General features: G+C 41.6%; 1 protein-coding gene across 1 annotated transcript in view; it reads left to right on the top strand.

Annotated features, from left to right (window-relative positions):
• The window catches only part of Ankfy1 (ankyrin repeat and FYVE domain containing 1), a 77,221-nt gene that overhangs the window by 40,984 nt on the left and 19,191 nt on the right, over nt 1–17,046 (top strand). The window contains exons 8-14 of the mRNA XM_028787253.1: nt 4,403–4,607; nt 6,134–6,202; nt 6,547–6,746; nt 12,814–12,911; nt 15,061–15,289; nt 15,841–15,939; nt 16,167–16,320. Coding sequence (XP_028643086.1) covers nt 4,403–4,607; nt 6,134–6,202; nt 6,547–6,746; nt 12,814–12,911; nt 15,061–15,289; nt 15,841–15,939; nt 16,167–16,320 — 1,054 coding nt within the window. The remainder of the gene's footprint in view (nt 1–4,402; nt 4,608–6,133; nt 6,203–6,546; nt 6,747–12,813; nt 12,912–15,060; nt 15,290–15,840; nt 15,940–16,166; nt 16,321–17,046) is intronic.

Below are 17,046 nucleotides of genomic sequence, written 5' to 3'. Positions count from 1 at the left end.
TCTCTCTCTCTCTCTCTCTCTCTCTCTCTCCCTCTCTCTCTCTTTCTCTCTCTCTCTTTTCTTAATTAAAAAGTACTGCTGACCCAAGAGCAGGCATGTAGACTGACAAAAAAATGAGGATTGGCCAGGTGATGGTAGTGTTGCACACCTTTAATCTTTAATCCCAGCACTCCAGAGTGAGTTCCAGGACAGCCAAGGCTACACTGAGAAACCATGTCTCGAAAAAAACAAAAAAACATCAACAAAAAAAAGGGATTCAGAAATATAGGTATAGCATTGCAATTTTGAGAACTCTGTCAAAAACATATTTTGGAGGGGCGGGAGAGAAGCTAAGAGTGCTTGTTGCACTTGCCAACAGCCATATGGCATTACAGTTCATAAGGATACCAAAATTACAGTTATGAAGTAGTAATAAAATAATTTTATAGTTCTGTGTCCCCATACCATGAGGAACTATATTAAAGGGCTATGACATTAGAAAGGTTAAGAACCACTGTGCTAGAGGAAGGAGACATAGCTAAAATTCCTCTAGATACAGGTGTAGGCAAGGGTTTTCTGAACAGTACTCTAGTAGCAAGGAAATAGTCCCCAAAATCAAAATGAGGAAGCTTCTGGACAACAAAGTAAACAATCACCAGAGGGAAGAGATAGTGGGAAAAGGCTACACAGTTTCAGGTTATGTATCAGACGGGTGATACTCAGTAGATGTAAAGAACTCCAGAAATTCAACACTTTAAAAATACACATCCAATCTATAAGTAGGCTAAACTGTCAGGTCTCAATAGAGGATATACAGATGGTAAATAAAACTTTAAAGTGTTCCCCATCCTCACCCACCAGGAAATACACATAAAACTGCTTTGAGAGTCTATCTCATTCCAGTTCAGAATGATTGTCTAAAGGACAATAAATGACAGGGCCAAGAGATGTTTCAGTGAGTCAAGGCACTTGTGCCAAGCCTGATGATCCGAGTTTGATTCTCAAGACCCATGGTAGAAGGACAGAAATGACTCTGGAAAGTAAGTATCAAAAGATATAGATAATTTTTTTTTAAAAAATCCTCACATGCTAGTGAGAAAGAGGAATTTTGTTTTCTTTTTTAATTTTTGAGACAGAGTTTCACTGTGTAGACCAGTTCGCTGTGAACTCACAGAGGCCTGCCTTTGCCTCCCAAATTCTGTGTTTGTTGTTATTTGTGAGAATGTAAACTTGTATAGCCACTATGAAAAACCAATGTGGAGATTTCTCAAAAACAATAGTTGGTGCCACTCTTGGTATACAGGTGGAGGAAATCTCTATGTTAGCAAACCACAGAGGTATGTGTGTGTTTGTGGTTGCATTATTCATGAAAGCCAGAAAAGGGATGTCCATCAACAGATGACACTGCTATATGATCCAGCATAGTTCTGTCCCTTAGCAGGATGTACTGTTTGGATGCTGGTGATGTGCGGCTGCGGCTTTCTCTCCTTTGTGGACAAAAGTTGTAGTATAAATGTCCTTTTGAACTACGTCGAGGGTTGAGCTTGCTGGCTAATAGGGAAGTTTTACTCATTCATCACTGGGTAGGAAACCCTTAGAACAACTTGCTGTGGAGAGTAAATGCCTTTTTCCAAGCACACACAGCAGTTAGCTCTGGGTTTGTGTTCATTGGGGGAAAGTTTCTATACCAGAGGGAATTGTTTCTTCCTACTCTGTTTAGTATCTGAAGTGTTTATTTTGGAAACAGATTCACTTGTTACTAAAAAAAAACAATTAAGTTCCTTTCTTCTCTGGGAGCTGAATTCTTACTTTTCATGAAAGAACATCTCTGGTGAATTACTAAATATTTGGGTGATTGCTTAGCTACAGGAATTGCCAAGATAGTGTTGATGAGTGTTCTAGGGTGGTTTAATCTTTCATTCTGCGTTTGTGAATTGTCTTGAAGTATGTGGATTACAGTGTGAATATAGCAGACTTTAAAAAGAGTGCAGCATGCTGTAGTGGACAGAGCACAGACTGGTCTGAATCCTGGCTTTTGTGTTGCTTTGACAGTCACTCGCCCATACTTTCTTGTTTGTAAAATGGAAAGGGATCTTTCTGCTTCACCAGGCTGTTAGCACAGTGAGACAGGATTGGGATGTCCCTCATACAATGACTGCCTGTTGCTGATTGAGTAAACACAGTGGCCTTTACCTTGCCTGAGGATTGGAGTACCAAAATCAGGCCCCATAGGGAATTGTCTTTTCCTTGAGGTCCCACTGAAACACTGGCTATCCTAGAACACTAACTACATGGTAGAGCCTAGTCTCAGACCTACAGTGCTCCTCCGGCCTGACTCTTGTGTTCTGGGTTTTATATGTGTGTTATCACATCCTTCCAAGGAATTACTTGACATTGCCTTCTTTGGCTTGATGTCACTTGGTTAGTGTTACCCAAATGATTGAGTGCTACCTTTAAGTTTGCCTATTGACCTTGCTTTTAATTCATTAATGAGTGGTGGAGGTTCATTAAAATATGAATGAGGTCTTCTTCAAGATGCACATCAGAATCCGTAACATTAGTGCACATCCTACCAAGCAAGTGCACATGTCTGTCAGAAGAATTTGATGGTATTAGGGTCTGTGAGGCCATAGGAGACTCACATAAGGCAGTGTTACCGTCTCCTTTGATTAGTCTGACTTAAGCAAGATGATGAGTCCTTTCATAACAATTCTAGTTTTTTCACTACTAAAAAAACTGTAGTAACTCACATAGACCAATAGGTTTCCTAAATGGGCCTCTCCTGACCAATTAGAATGAGAACTATTAAATATGATTTGCTCTAATTAAAACTGTCATAAAACTGAAAGAAACATTGCATGTGCATTTAAAAACTGTTTAGCATTGGTTAGGAATATTTTTATGTGGGAAAACTATTACACTAATGCCTCACTTTCCTGGCATTGTTGGTGAATGAGGAAAGCAAGTGACTGGACGTTTCCAGTAGGGAGACACTGGCTTTCTGTTGCTGAGGCTTTAGCCGTGCTCAGCACTCCTGACTCCGTGACTGTAGTCGACAGGTAGTTGACTATGAGTCGAATCCTTGTTCAGGTTGAGGTGTGTGGAATGCTTTGTTTCCTTGTTGCTAAGAACCTTATCTAGGGCCTGGCTTCCAGTTCCCTGCTTTGTCCTGTTCTCTGGCTGTTGTTTGTTTGTTTACCCTCTGAACTGACTTTCATTAATTCAACTTCTGATAATTCCTAAAGAGCCTTTTTTGTATAAAGTATATATAAATGCTTGATTATAAATTATGAACTGATTTTTGGGTCTAACCAATGAAGTAAATTTTATTTAAAGTCAGGTAATTTTTTAAGAAGGCTTAAGTCATAAAAATGTTAGCTAAGAATGGTAGTTCTTGCCTGTAATCTTACCACATGAGGAGCTAGACAGGAGAGTGATGCCAATTAGAAGCCAGCCTGGGCTACAGAGAAAGACTATCATTGTCTTTTGAGAAAAAAAATAGAAGATGGTTTTTATTATGCTTTTCATCTGAATCTAAGCATCTGCAGGGTTTTTTTGTGTGCCTGTGTCATCATTTCTGTCTTAAAAGTAGACCTATGACTCTGGTAAGAGAGGTTAGTATCTGAAATCAGAATTGATTGGAATTAGATCCTGTCTGTTAAAGTGAAACCCAGTAGTACTGAAGTTGATCCATTTTCTTCCCTAATATTTTAGTGAGGCCAGTTTATTATTGTTGTTTGGTTGGTTTTGGGTTTTTTGTTTGTTTTTTTGAACCAGGGTTTCTCTGTGTAGACAAGGTGGCCTCGAACTCAGAGACCCATTTACCTCTGTCTCCTAAGTGCTGGGATTAAAAGTGTACATTACCACTGCCTGGCCTTGAGGCCAATTTTTAAAGACTTTGGTGGAAAGTAGAAGCTAATTGGTGCCACCTGGAGGCCACTAAGAAAAATAACTGTTCCCGCCCACCCACCTACGTGTGTGTGTGTGTGTGTGTGTGTGTGTGTGTGTGTGTGTGTGTGTGTGTGTTTCTTTCTGTGTGTCTTTCTGCATGTGTTCATAGAATCCATAAGAGGATGTCAGATCCCTGGCAGTTGGTGCTGGTACTCAAACTGGGGTCCTCTGTAAGAACAACCACTCAACCATCTCTCCCACCCAAGTCTGTTACTGTTAGGTAGAAAAGGCATCTTGAAGAAAGGAACCAGGGCAAATCATCATGGATAATTAAAAGGTGGAAAAAGGAGCCTTTTGAATTAAAGCATAACTCTGTGAACTGTCATGAGTTTCCACCATCCGAGATGCTGCTTCAGACGCCCCCAGCTGTTCTCCTATGTCTGCAGTTATCTCCTGTTGCCTTCTGAGGATTTATTGGCCACAGTATCTGGTTGCTGTCTTGTCATTGTGTGTTTTGTTGTTTCTTTTTAAGGAGATCTTTTTGCATCTACATTCCTCATTAAGAATGGGGCCCTTGTCAACGCTGCCACACTAGGGGCCCAGGAGACCCCATTACACCTTGTAGCATTGTACAGTTCAAAGAAATACTCAGCAGATGTGATGTCTGAGATGGCACAGATTGCAGAGGCCCTCCTGCAGGCTGGTGCTAACCCCAACATGCAGGATAACAAGGGCAGGTAAGTGCACTAACTCCAAAAGAGAATTTTTGTGGTGGCACATAATAAACATACACACTATTTGATACTATTACATTTGATGTTCACTGAAGTTGCAAACATTTATTTTTCATGCAAAGTAGTGTCATGACTAAGACTAGAAGCATTTGAAGAAAACATTTACAGCCTTGCTAAAGTAAGTCTGAGTTTCTAAGCAATTTATATCATTTCTGTGTTGGAAGCAACCAGAATGGTCATCTCGTCTGCGCTCACATGGACTTTTTAAAGCAGTTTAGGATCACTTGGATACTTTGAGGAGAAACTACTACCTTAAGGCAAGCTGTTTTATCTCTGTGAGGGCTAACGGTTAGAAAAAATCCTATTTTAAACTCAATCCTGCCTTACAAATATCTCCAGAGTTTTACTGGACAGCCCTTCTTGTATTTGGTAATGTTTCTGAGTTTGTTTTGTGTTTTACGTTTTTACAAGTTTTTATTTCTTATTTTTTTGTGTATGGGTGTTTTGGATGCATGTATATCAATATACCACATGCACATAGTGCCTGTGGAGGCTTGAAGAGTGTTAGGATTCCCTGGAATTGGAGTTACAGGTGCCTGTGAGCCATTGTCTGGGTGCTAAGAATCAAATCCAGGTCCCCTGGAAGAGTAAGTACTGTTCTTAACCACTGAGCCATCTGCAGCCCAGTTTCTGCTGTTTCTGCATCTTCCCAGAAAGTGTTGGTTGAGGACTGCTTGAGGCTTAGAATAGTGGGAGGAGTTGCCTGTCTTTGAGGCAAAAGTGTGGGAGGCTTTGAAGTCCAATGCAGTTCAACTACTTGCCTCACCAGCTTCAGGCAGGCCACAGACACCACTCACCATCAGATCAGTTGATCGTTTTGAAAACCCACCCAGGAACTAAGACGTCTGTGAGCTTGGCTGAGGATCTATGCGGTATGTGATGTGTGGGAATAAGACGGTCCAGGATCTTTGTGTCATAATCATTAACCATTTTCCTAATAGTTACATCTGTCTTTCTCCATGTTGATTCTTTGGGTTTGTTTTTTGTTTTTCCACTCTAACTGTAGTAAGCGTGGGCAGTCTGTCCATCTGCAGTAGACCCACGCGCAGGGCCTGTGCTCTAGTGGCAGCCTTCCCTCCAGGCACTTGAGTACTAGATAAACAGGTGGTGAAGAATTGACCCAGTTCTTTGTTGATGCTGCTGTGTGCTCCAGTGTTGATAGAACATTACAGTGAAGAGCAAAGTTAAGTTTCTTTTCAAATTGGCAGAGGACAGATGAGACAAAAGTGTGCCAGAAGCTACTGTTTACCACATTCCTCAGGAAGGGTTAGAATTGGGGTAGAGAGTGTGGGCCATAGAAGCAAAGTCGCTTTCATATTTTGATTCTTGGCCATGGTTTTGGAAACCAGAGTGATGGAATTGGTTGTTGATGTGATTTTACCAAGGATTCTAATCCCTGTCTGCTATGAGCATCTGTCTCTCCTGAACTGACTCCTCTTTTATTTCATTTTATTCTGTTTTACCCTCAGGACTCCTTTACATTTGTCCATCATGGCCAGGAACGAATATGTGTTCAATCAGCTGCTGCAGTGTAAACAGTACGTAGGGCGGCCTGGAGAAATGAAAAGCGGTTGTGAGGGTGGGATTGTGAGTGAAAAATCTTTCCTTACTAAAATTTTTAAAAATTATTGTTCATTTGTTTGTTTGATATGAGGTCTTATTTAAGTAGTTCAGGCAGGCCTGGAATTCAAAGTCCTTCTGCTTTAGCCTCCCAGGTAATGGGATACCTAGCCTGAAGTTTTCTCTAAGATGTCTTTACAGTTACAGACCTTAAATAAAATAAAAATTTGTCCTTTAGAACATATAGGGAGAGAGTGGAGCTGTTGGCAACAAAGGGAGGCTGGAAATTGTATCTGTCATTCACATCGCTTCTTTATTTCAGATTAGATCTAGAGCTGAAAGATCACGAAGGCAGCACTGCACTTTGGCTTGCCGTCCAGTACATCACTGTGTCTTCAGACCAGTCTGTAAACCCCTTTGAAGACCTCCCTGTGGTAAACGGGACATCATTTGATGAGAATAGCTTTGCAGCCAGACTCATTCAACGCGGCAGCAACACTGATGCTCCTGATGCAATGACAGGTAGAGCACTGCTGCCCTGGGAGTGAGGCGGGAGTCTGAGGAAAACAGTAGACCATTGGGTTTGCTGTTGGGGGCATGAGTTGTGATGTCAATACTGGCCTAAGACTTACTAGACAGCTGAAACTAGCTTTGAGCATGTGATCCTCCTGCCTTAGCCTCAGTGTTGGGATTACAACAGCACAAGGTTGTAAATGTTTTAATAAAAATACAGAAATGGAAAGGCTTACTATTAGAAGAACTATTTCTTTTGTATTTAATTTTAAGTTCAGTAAAAGCCCAGGTTGTGATTTTTTTTTTTAATCTTGTGCTCTAAATAATTTAACCAAACATCAGTTTAAGTCTTAGAAGCTAAAACATACCTGGTAAATTAAAGCAATGCTTCTTAGACTCTGTAGACCTGCAGGTCCTTCTACCCTCAGAGAACTCACATTTCAGGTAGTTTTTGTTTGGACAGCTATATCTTTAGTATGTACTAGAACTGGAAAATAATAATGAGAATTTTTTTCTTTTATTTTTGATTTTGAGACAGTCTTTTTAGGTACATGTAGCTGAGGCTGGACTTGAACTAGAGGTTCTCCTGCCTCAGCCTCCCAAGTACTGAGATTATAGACACAATCTGCCATACCCATTTTATAAAACCAAAAAACTTTAGTTTTTAATTTGATTTTTAGATTATTGTACATGTCTGAATGTTTACCTGCATGTTTCTTTGCCACATGCTTGCCTGGTGCCCTTGGAAGTCAGAAGAAGTGGTTTGATCTGAAGTTGGGTGTGAGGTGATTGTGAGCTGCTGTGGTGCTGGGAACCTGGGCGCTCTGTGAGAACAGCAGGCACTCCTGACTGCTGAGCACCTCTCCAGCTCCAGAACTGAGACGCTTGCAAAGAGCTGTGTTAATCAGTGTGTGGTATAGAGAATATACTTACTATGAAAATAAACTTAAACAGGTTCATTAGAAGAGCAGGCATTTTCTTATTTTCATCTGTGTTCAGTCTTATCAGATGTGTTCTGCTTAAAGTGTATGAAGAACGCACAGCCTTAGAGACATGAAAAAGGAACGGAGCTACATTCTGCATATCATACTAAAGTTACTAAAGTCACAACCAGTTGATGCTTTGAATAGATTGTCCCTGTATGTGCGTAGTTCTAGAATATTCTGCCTTTGTCATTGGAGAGTGTTGGTTCACTGTGTTATAGACGTACCCCCGTGTGTCATGTTTCAGAGTTGATTTCTGTGTCACTGTTCATCTCATCAGAAGTCTTTCACTGTACCACAAATACCAAAGTTTTCCAAGATTTAAATTTTAAGTTAAAAATACTATTTTTAATTGTTTTTCTTAAAAAGACAAGCTCTCTTCATTCATTTTCAAGAAAATGTCTACCAAACATTCAAGTTTAAATAACAGTAGTATATTGGGAGTCATTCTGAGTTAAAACTCTGTTCCCGGACACTGCTGATGTTGTTCATGTACCTTAATGCAAGTGTGCTCCTTTAGACAGTGTGCTTTACAGTGTGGCAGCAGCTTTGTCTGTATTTCTCATGTAGCACCTGGCTCTTACAAACATACATTGTTGAGAGTTACTAAAATTAAGAGTTTTTACAAAGTCATCAAGTACCATGTTGAGTGAAACTGGGTTTTGTGTGTGTGAGTGTGTGTGTGTGTGAGTGTGTGTGTGTGTGTGTGTGTTTTGTTGTTTTTTTTTTTGTTTTGTTTAGTATGAGAAGTACAGGTTTTCTTGACAGTGAAAATGGAGACACACAGTGCACTCTCAGGAGTGTCTCAGCACGTTTGCACTGCTGTGATCTGGGAGGCACTTGACCTCCACATGCCACTGATTTAAGTATTGAGTACTCATAGAAAGTGTTAGTTGAGAGCTGCTGAAATGGCTCAGTGGGTAAATGTGCTTGTCACCAAGCCTGATCACTAGAACCAACATGGTAGGAGAGAGAGAGAACAGACTCCTATAACTCCTCTGACCTCCAGACAGGGTTAATGCACTGTCTTACCCTACTCATGCCCATAACACACACATAGAAATGAATGGATGTCAGGCATGGTAGGAACCATTAACAAAGAAAGTTGATTCCTACCTCCTCTCTGTCCAAAAAGATAATTATTAAGTAATACATTTGCTAAAGTTATAATAACTTTAAAGAGGCTGGGGTTATACCTCAGCACATGCCTATGTCCTTGAATTTAGATTTAATACACAATTAATAATGATAGAGAGGAAAGAGGGGAGGGAGAGAAGAGAGGAAGGCCAAATGAAAGCACCCCACTAGCTCCATAAGATTGTCCATCCTTGTCATCCTAACACATGCTAGGATAATTACAAATTCAAGGCCAGTCTGGTTTACACAGTTCTAGTCAGGTAGAACAATATAGCAACATGTTGTCCAGAAAGGTTGGGGATGGGGGGTGTGGAATTCCCATAGTAGGTAGCAAAAGCAGAAGGCAGTAAGTTCTGCCCAGAGTGCTAGTTTTAAATTAAGTTTTAGATTAAGTTTGGAGTTTCAGATTAAGCACCTGGAAATGCCATCGTGTCTAGCTAGATATTAATCTAGAAATTATACTGGGTTTTTGCCACATTTTTATCGATTTCTAACCTTAATTATAGTGTGTAATAGTGTGGCATTTAGAACTTGAATTTTGTTGCATTACTGTTTTCTCTATATAAGCTTGCACCCGCTACCCTTACATTGTTGGGCTTGTACACAGGGACAGTTTGCACAAGCTGGCAAAAACTTACTGAGCTACATTGCCAGCCTTAGAATATGTTCTTCTAAAATGTGATATATTGTTTACAATAATAAGCATTTTCACCGGAATTCTCTTTGTGCATTAAATCACAGTTGTCCATTGCACTGTGCAAGTCTTCATGTTCTCTAATCAACTTTGGAATGTTTGTTCTACCATCTCCTTTCTCACCTTTCCTCTCTTCCCTTCCTTCCTTAGTGCTAGTAGTGTGCTGTCTTAGTCAGCATTTCTATTCCTACACAAAACATCACAACCAAGAAGCAAGTTGGGAGAGGAAAGGGTTTATTCAGCTTATACTTCCACATTGCTGTTCATTACCCAAGGAAGTCAGGACTGGAACTCAAACAGGGCAGGAATCTGGAGGCAGGAGCTGATGCAGAGGTCATGGAGGAATACTGCTTACTGGATTGCTTCCCATGACTTGCTCAGCCTGCTTTCTTAAAGAACCCTAGACTACCAGCCAAGGAAGGCACCACCCACAATGGGCCCGCCCACCCTTGATAACTAATTGAGAAAATGCCTTACAGCTGGATCTCATGGAGGCATTTCCTCAAGGGAGGCTCCTTTATCTGTGATAACTTAAGCTTGTGTCAAGTCGACACACAAAACCAGCCAGTACATGTGCTGTCAGTGAGCTGTACCTGGGACCCTCCCAACCTCATCTACTTACTATTGAGATATTTTCCATTATAAAATTGAGTTTTAGTCTAGATTTTATTTTGTTTTTGAGTCATATAGCTGGATTGCTCTCAGATTTGATATGTAGCTGAAGATGATCTTAACTCTTTAAATCTTATAATCATTTTATATCTATTTTATTTTATTAGGATGAGTGTTTTACTTACATGTATGTATGTATCATGTATGTGCCTAGTGTTCAAGGAGGCCAGAAGAGGCCATGGGATCCCCTTGAACTAGTATTACCAACAGTGATGAGCTGTCGTATACCACCATTTCTAGATTTATATGTAGTCAGGATGGCCTTTCCAGGTATTTAGACTAAAACTCTTAGCTCTCTGAACAGAACTTACTGCCTTCAGCTCTTATTACCTGCTATGAGGTTTTCTTCTCTCCCTCTCTCTCCCTCTCTCTCTTTCTCTCTCTCTCCCTCCCCCTCCCCCCTTTCTCTCTCCCTCTCCCCCCTCTCTCCCCCCTCCCTCTCTCCCTCTCCCTCTTTTCCTCTCTCCCCCTCCCTCTTCCTCTCTCCCCCTCCCTCTTCCTCTCTCCCCCCTCTCTCCCTTGCCCTCTCCCTCTCTCTCCCTTTCTCTCTCCCTCTCTTCCTCTCTCTCCCTCTCTTCCTCTCTCCCCCTCTCTCCCTTTCTCCCTCTCCCTCTCTCCCTCTCCCTCTCTCCCTCTCTTTCCTTCTCTCTCCCTCTCTCCCTCCCCTCCCCCCCCTCCCCCTCCCCCCCCCCCCCCTCTCTCGACAAGGTCCTGCTGTATTGTCCAAATGATGTGGAGTCACCCCATAGAGCTAGAACTGAACTCAGGTCCTCTGCAGGGTATTCAGTACTCTGAACTGCTAAGCCATTTCTCCAGCCCCCTATTTATTGTCTTGCTTTTACCTCCTAACAGCTAAGATTCTAGGCATATACCATGCCCAGCAGAAGTTGAGATTAGAATGACTATAAACTATAGATGAGGTCACTTTCTGTGAAGGGAGAAAAAAATGATATAAAAACAAAGTAGTATTTTGTCCATTTTCTTTTCTTTTTAAAATTGAGGGTACATATATGTGTACATACATATATGATTGAGCATGTGGAAGTCAGATGATAACTTCTGGTATTTGGTTCTGAAGGCAGGATCCCTTCTGCATAGGCTAGCCAGCTCTAGAGTTTCTACTCATGGCTCCTCCTTCCATCTCACTTTAGAAATACTGGCATTATAGGTGCACCTACTGCTATTTACATAGTACTGGGGGAGCCTGAGCCCAGTGGAGCACACCTTTGATCCCAGCACTCAGGAGGTAAAGGCAGTTGGATCTTTTGTGAGTTCAAGGTCTGTCTGCTCTCCATAACAAATTCTAGGTCATCCAGGCCTACAATAATGAAGCCCTGTCTTAGAAAAAAAAACATAAAGTAAAACACAGCTCTGAAAATGAGGTGTAGGTTAAGTTACACAGAAAGCATTCTTGACTGAGCCCTCTCCGTGGCAGTGCTTTGTCCCATTTCTTTCCTTTTTCTTTTTTAGTCATAATATTTATTTTATTTAGACTTTTCAAGCACTACAGCTTTAGAATATGAGATTGTTTTTTTCAAAGATTTTTAGTTTTAATTATGAGTGTCCCTGTGTGTCTGTATATGGCTATGTGCACATGTATCTAGGTGCTTGCTGAGGCCAGAAGAGGGCATTAGATCCTGTGTAGCTGGAGTTACAGGCATTTGTGAGCCATCAGACTAAACTCAGTTACCCTGTAGGAACATTGCATACTCTGAACCACTGGGTCATCTCTCCAGGGCCCACATGAGATTTCATGTTGTATTTGGAAATAGTTAGACCAGTGGGTCTGGAGCCAAAAACCATTTGGAAAAGATTTTATTTTCCTAAGTGTCTTATTCAGAAAATAGTTACAATATGAAGCAAAACTCTTCCTGAGCTAACAGCAAGCTTACTAAGGCTGTGAGGATAGGACTGAAGTTCCTGGTGGGCATTTTCTAGTATAGCTGCAGGTCATGATGCCTGATCATTGCTACTTGCATCCCATCTTCCCTAGAACATTTGCAAGCATCTCTAGACTTTGTTTTGTTTTGTTTTAACTTAAATTTTATTTTATGTGTTGTGGATGCTTTGCCTGTATGTATGTCAGTGCACCATGTGCATGTCTGGTACCCAATGCAGACCAAAAAAGAACATTACGTCTCCTGGAACTGAGCTGTAAGCAGTTTTGCATTGCCGTGTGGGTGCTGTGAATTGAACCTGGGTCCTCTTGAAGAACCCAGTGCTGGAAGAGCAGCAGCCAGTGCTCTTAACCACTGAACCCCTAGATGTTTCTGATTGCTACAAGTTCAGAGATCCTTTGGCATCTGTGGCTAGGAGCCAGGGTATTGCCAAATGTTGTGCAACTTACAGATCAGGCCTGTATGGCAAAGGAAATGTTATAGAAAATGTCAGCAGCACTGCTGTGATAGGAGGGGAACTTTGCCCCTACTCAAGCCCTATGAGGAGCTAGAACTTACTGCCAGGAAGAATGATGAAGCAGCACCTACTGTCTGTGTGGACTGGCCATCAGTGAGGACAGGCTGTTGTACAGGGTGGGACTTGAGCTCATTTTCATGCAAACAGAAGAATGAACCTGGCTTCTTTCTTGTAGGAAATTGTTTACTACAGAGGGCAGCTGGGGCTGGAAATGAGGCTGCAGCTCTCTTCCTGGCAACCAGTGGTGCCCACGCCAACCACAGGAACAAATGGGTAAGTTGGAACAGGCAGCTGGTTTGTGGAAGAAATGGCTATCTTGGGTATGCAGGAAAAATGGAATAGTATTTTTTTTTCTTCTTCACTTTTGTAAATATTCATATAATCAATGTAAAAAGGACTCTCATATTATCAAAATTGGTTGATTGATTCAGTCAGCAACTATAGCCATGTCCTGAACTAGATCCTGTAGACTCTGTAATATAATAATAGAAATTAGCAAGCAAGAATGTAAACAAGTGTTATAATAGCTTCTTGATTCTTTTGGGTTTGAAACAGTTATGTAACCCAGGCTGGTCTTGACCTGCTCTGTAGAACCTGACCTCAAACTTGTGACCTCCTGTCTTAGACGCCCCAGTGCTAGGATCACAGGTGTGCTATCCTGTCTTGCTTCTGGCTCTTCAGGTCTCCTGTGGGGCTGCTTCTTCCATCTGTCCCTAAGCAACAATGCCAACCAGATCATGGTCTCCCCTCACCTGCAGTTTTACTTTTAGATTTCAGATACCTATGGTCAGTCACAGTCTGAATATAGTAAATGGAAAATTGTGAAAATAATTCATAAACTTTAGGTTGTCTGCTGGGGTAGCATCATGAAATGTCATATGATCTTAGTTTGTGAATCACCCCTTTGTCCAGTGTATCCATGGTGCCTACACTGCCTGCCACTCTCTCTCATAAGATGGTCTGACTCAGTGTCAAAGCTTATCTTCATTGTCATAATGCCTGTATCCTTTCAATTATGTTCAGTCATCATGTCCTTACAAGAGGATGAATATAGAGCAGAAGGTATTTTGAGAGGTCACATTCACACAACTTTATTAGAGTATATTATTATAATTGTTTTATTGTTGCTAGTTCCATTTCTGTGCCTAAATGATAAGCTAAATGTTACCATAAGTACTTCCTTAGGAAAATATAGACATAGGGTTTGGTATTCCAATGGTTTCAGGCATCTCTGGGAGTATCCAAGATTCTATTTTCCCGGAGTAAGGGAAGGCATTGATAAGATCGGCAGTAGGTCTTAGGGTCAAACAGTCCTGAGTTCACCAGCTCTCCCACTTCCTGCTTTAGTCTTAGACAATGTACTTGACTTTCTGAGCTTCAGTTTCAACAGCTATAAAAGAAGTTTGTCTTGATGTCATAGGGAATGGGTGAGGTGAAAAGAAATAGGGCTGGTGAGGCTACTATGGCTCACTGGTTAATAGTGCCACCTGCTCTCCCAGAGGACTTGAGGTGGATTTCCAGTACCCATGTGGGATAAGCTCACAACTACCTGTGACTTCGGCTCTGGGGGCATTCAACACCTGGCTTCTGTGGCACCTGTATTCAATTGCATACACCCATACACAAGCATGCACAATTAAATATAAAATCTTTTTTTTAATAAACAAGTTATTTAAATGTATATTAACATACTATCTGGAACACTAGATACTAAATGCTAGGTTTTTGGTGGAGTTCTCCCTAGTGGGGAACCCTTCTTTTCTTTGGCTTTCTTATTTTCAGAAAGAGAAGTTGTGCTAATATTTCAGGTCATTTTTATCACTTGTGCTTGTTGCTTTAAGAATATCAGCCCAGCCTGGCAGTGCTGGCTCACACCTTTAATCCCAGCACTTGTGGGGCAGGGGTAGGTGAATCTCTGTGAATTAGAGGACAGCCTGTTCCACAAAGTGAGTTCCAGGACAGCCAAGGCTATACAAAGACCCTGTCTTGAAAAATAAGCAAAAACAAAAAAGGAAGGAAGGAAGAAAAAGAAAAAAGTTAGCCCTGCTTACTTCAGGCCATAGTTCTATTGCCATTTTCTGGTGTTGACTATGGTGATGCCTGGTAGTTTTTGACTGCTGCTGTTTTATAGAGAAATATTCTTTGCATAAGTAGGAAAAAATGTGAGAACAAAGTAAAGGGAAACCCAAGGTTGTCATGGGAGAGAAAAGACAGAAAGATACTTGGGAAGACACTTACGAAATGAAAGGTTAATGATACTGAGGGAAGGGAGTCGAGGTCATGAGGTCAGCTGGTGACAGGAGGAACCCACAGCAAAGCTCATCAGACAGTGGGGCCTGAGTTTTGCTTACTTCCACTGTCTGTAACTGTGACAGGAACTCCTAATTCCCTTCTAAGGTGATTTGGTTTTTGTTTCATTCAGGGAGAAACTCCTTTACATACAGCTTGTCGGCATGGCCTGGCCAACCTCACAGCAGAGCTCCTGCAGCAAGGTGCCAATCCAAACTTGCAGACAGAGGAGGCTCTGCCTGTGTCTAAAGAGTCTCCGGTCCTAGTGAGTTCTGTAGATGGCATCTACCTACAAACACCATTGCACATGGCGATTGCCTATAACCATCCAGATGTGGTTTCTGTCATCTTAGAGCAGAAAGGTAGGTGGTTGGGTCTGATACCCACTATTGTGAGCTGAGGAAATGGATGTTTGGGCAGTTGACTTCACAGGCTGTTGCTTCTGTTTGTGAATCATGCACAGCTATCACTTACACTGTAGTCTCTAGAGTACAGTCTATTTTCATTGTGTGTGGAATGTTTAAGTTTAAAAAAATTAATTTATCTTAAATATTTTACTTCAAAGTAACAGATCTAGATTTCCATTCCCCACAAGAAATATCTGTTGGCTCCCTTTGAAAAGCAATTATATGCTGGCAGTCAGTCCGTTTATAACTGAGTCCTAGCTTCTAGAATGCCTTAAATGTGACCCAAGGAGTCAAGTGTGGTGGCTCATGGCTATAACACCACAGTACTCAGGGGTCAAAGACAGCAAGCTCTCCAGATATTTGAGGCCATCCATCCAGGGCTGGCAACCACTGGGGAGACCGTTTCCTCCTTACTTCTACCTTGATTTAAGAAAGAAAGAAAAAAAGTGACTCTGTCAGCCACAGGATGGTGAAGTCAAGTTTCTTTTTCTTTTAAAAATATTTAGCCAATGCTCTTCACGCCACCAACAACCTACAAATCATTCCTGACTTCAGCCTCAAGGATTCCAGAGACCAAACTGTGCTCGGCCTGGCATTATGGACTGGTAAGCTATGCCAAATGTTGTTGACTCTCAGGAGATAAGTAGGCGGATAGACTAGAGGGGGTAGGAGGAAGTGGTGGGGCTAATCATTTTACTGTGAAATAACTTTCTGCCTGTTATATTCACTGAAAACCTGCTGTCTTTGAGAAGCTTCAAGGGTCTGTTTGTTGTCAAAAAAAAAAAACAGGAAAAGACTGTACTGCATGAACTGGAGCTTGTTTGTTTCCCAGGCATGCACACAATTGCTGCCCAGCTGCTGGGCTCCGGAGCTTCAATCAATGACACCATGTCAGATGGACAGACACTGCTGCACATGGCCATACAGCGGCAGGACAGCAAGAGTGCTCTCTTCCTACTGGAGCACCAAGCTGATATAAATGTCAGGTGCGACAAAGTGGCATGTTCTATAACTCCAGGTCATGTTTAATTGAGATGCTTCAAAATCAGAGCCTAGATTTTAGAAGGAAAAAAATATTTTTTAATTCCTGGTTACATAAAAAGGAGAAACAGTGGCACTCGGGATGTACAAATGAAGTCAGGACTGGATAGCACACACCTGTAATTTCAGCTTCTTAGGAGACTAAGGCAGGAGGATAGTTCAAGGTAGAAAGACTGTTTCAAAATGAAAAATTTAAGAAGGTCTAGGAACTGAGCGTGGTAGTGCTGACCTTTAATCCTAGCACATTGGAGGAAGAAGTAAGCAAGTCTCTGGGAGTGCAAGGCCAGCCTGGTCTGTGCCTGACCCTAAAAACAAAAAATAAAGAAGATAGGAACACAGCACTGAAGTAGAGAGCTCTGAGCCCTGTATTCAGTCTCGGGACCTCAAAGCTGGTGGCGTACAGAAGCAGGATATTGGGGTAGTTCAGTGGTAGGGCACTTGTCAGGCACCTTTAATGCTCCAGATTCAGTTCCTACTTCATTGTACTTTTTTGTCCTCTAACAAAAACTACAGACACCAGTTCTAGGTATGATCGGTGGACATGTTCAGCCATAGTCAAACTGTACACTGCCATTCTTGGGAACTGTCAGGATCAGCACACAAAATCACACAAATACTGTTATAAAGGAACTGTCAGGATCAGCGCACAAAATCACACAAATACTGTTATA

Source organism: Grammomys surdaster, unplaced genomic scaffold, assembly GCF_004785775.1.
Source record: "Grammomys surdaster isolate TR1022 unplaced genomic scaffold, NIH_TR_1.0 125621, whole genome shotgun sequence".
Classification (NCBI taxonomy): domain Eukaryota; kingdom Metazoa; phylum Chordata; class Mammalia; order Rodentia; family Muridae; genus Grammomys; species Grammomys surdaster.
Note: the sequence above shows the minus strand (reverse complement) of the source record. Positions and strands in the feature narration are given on the sequence as shown.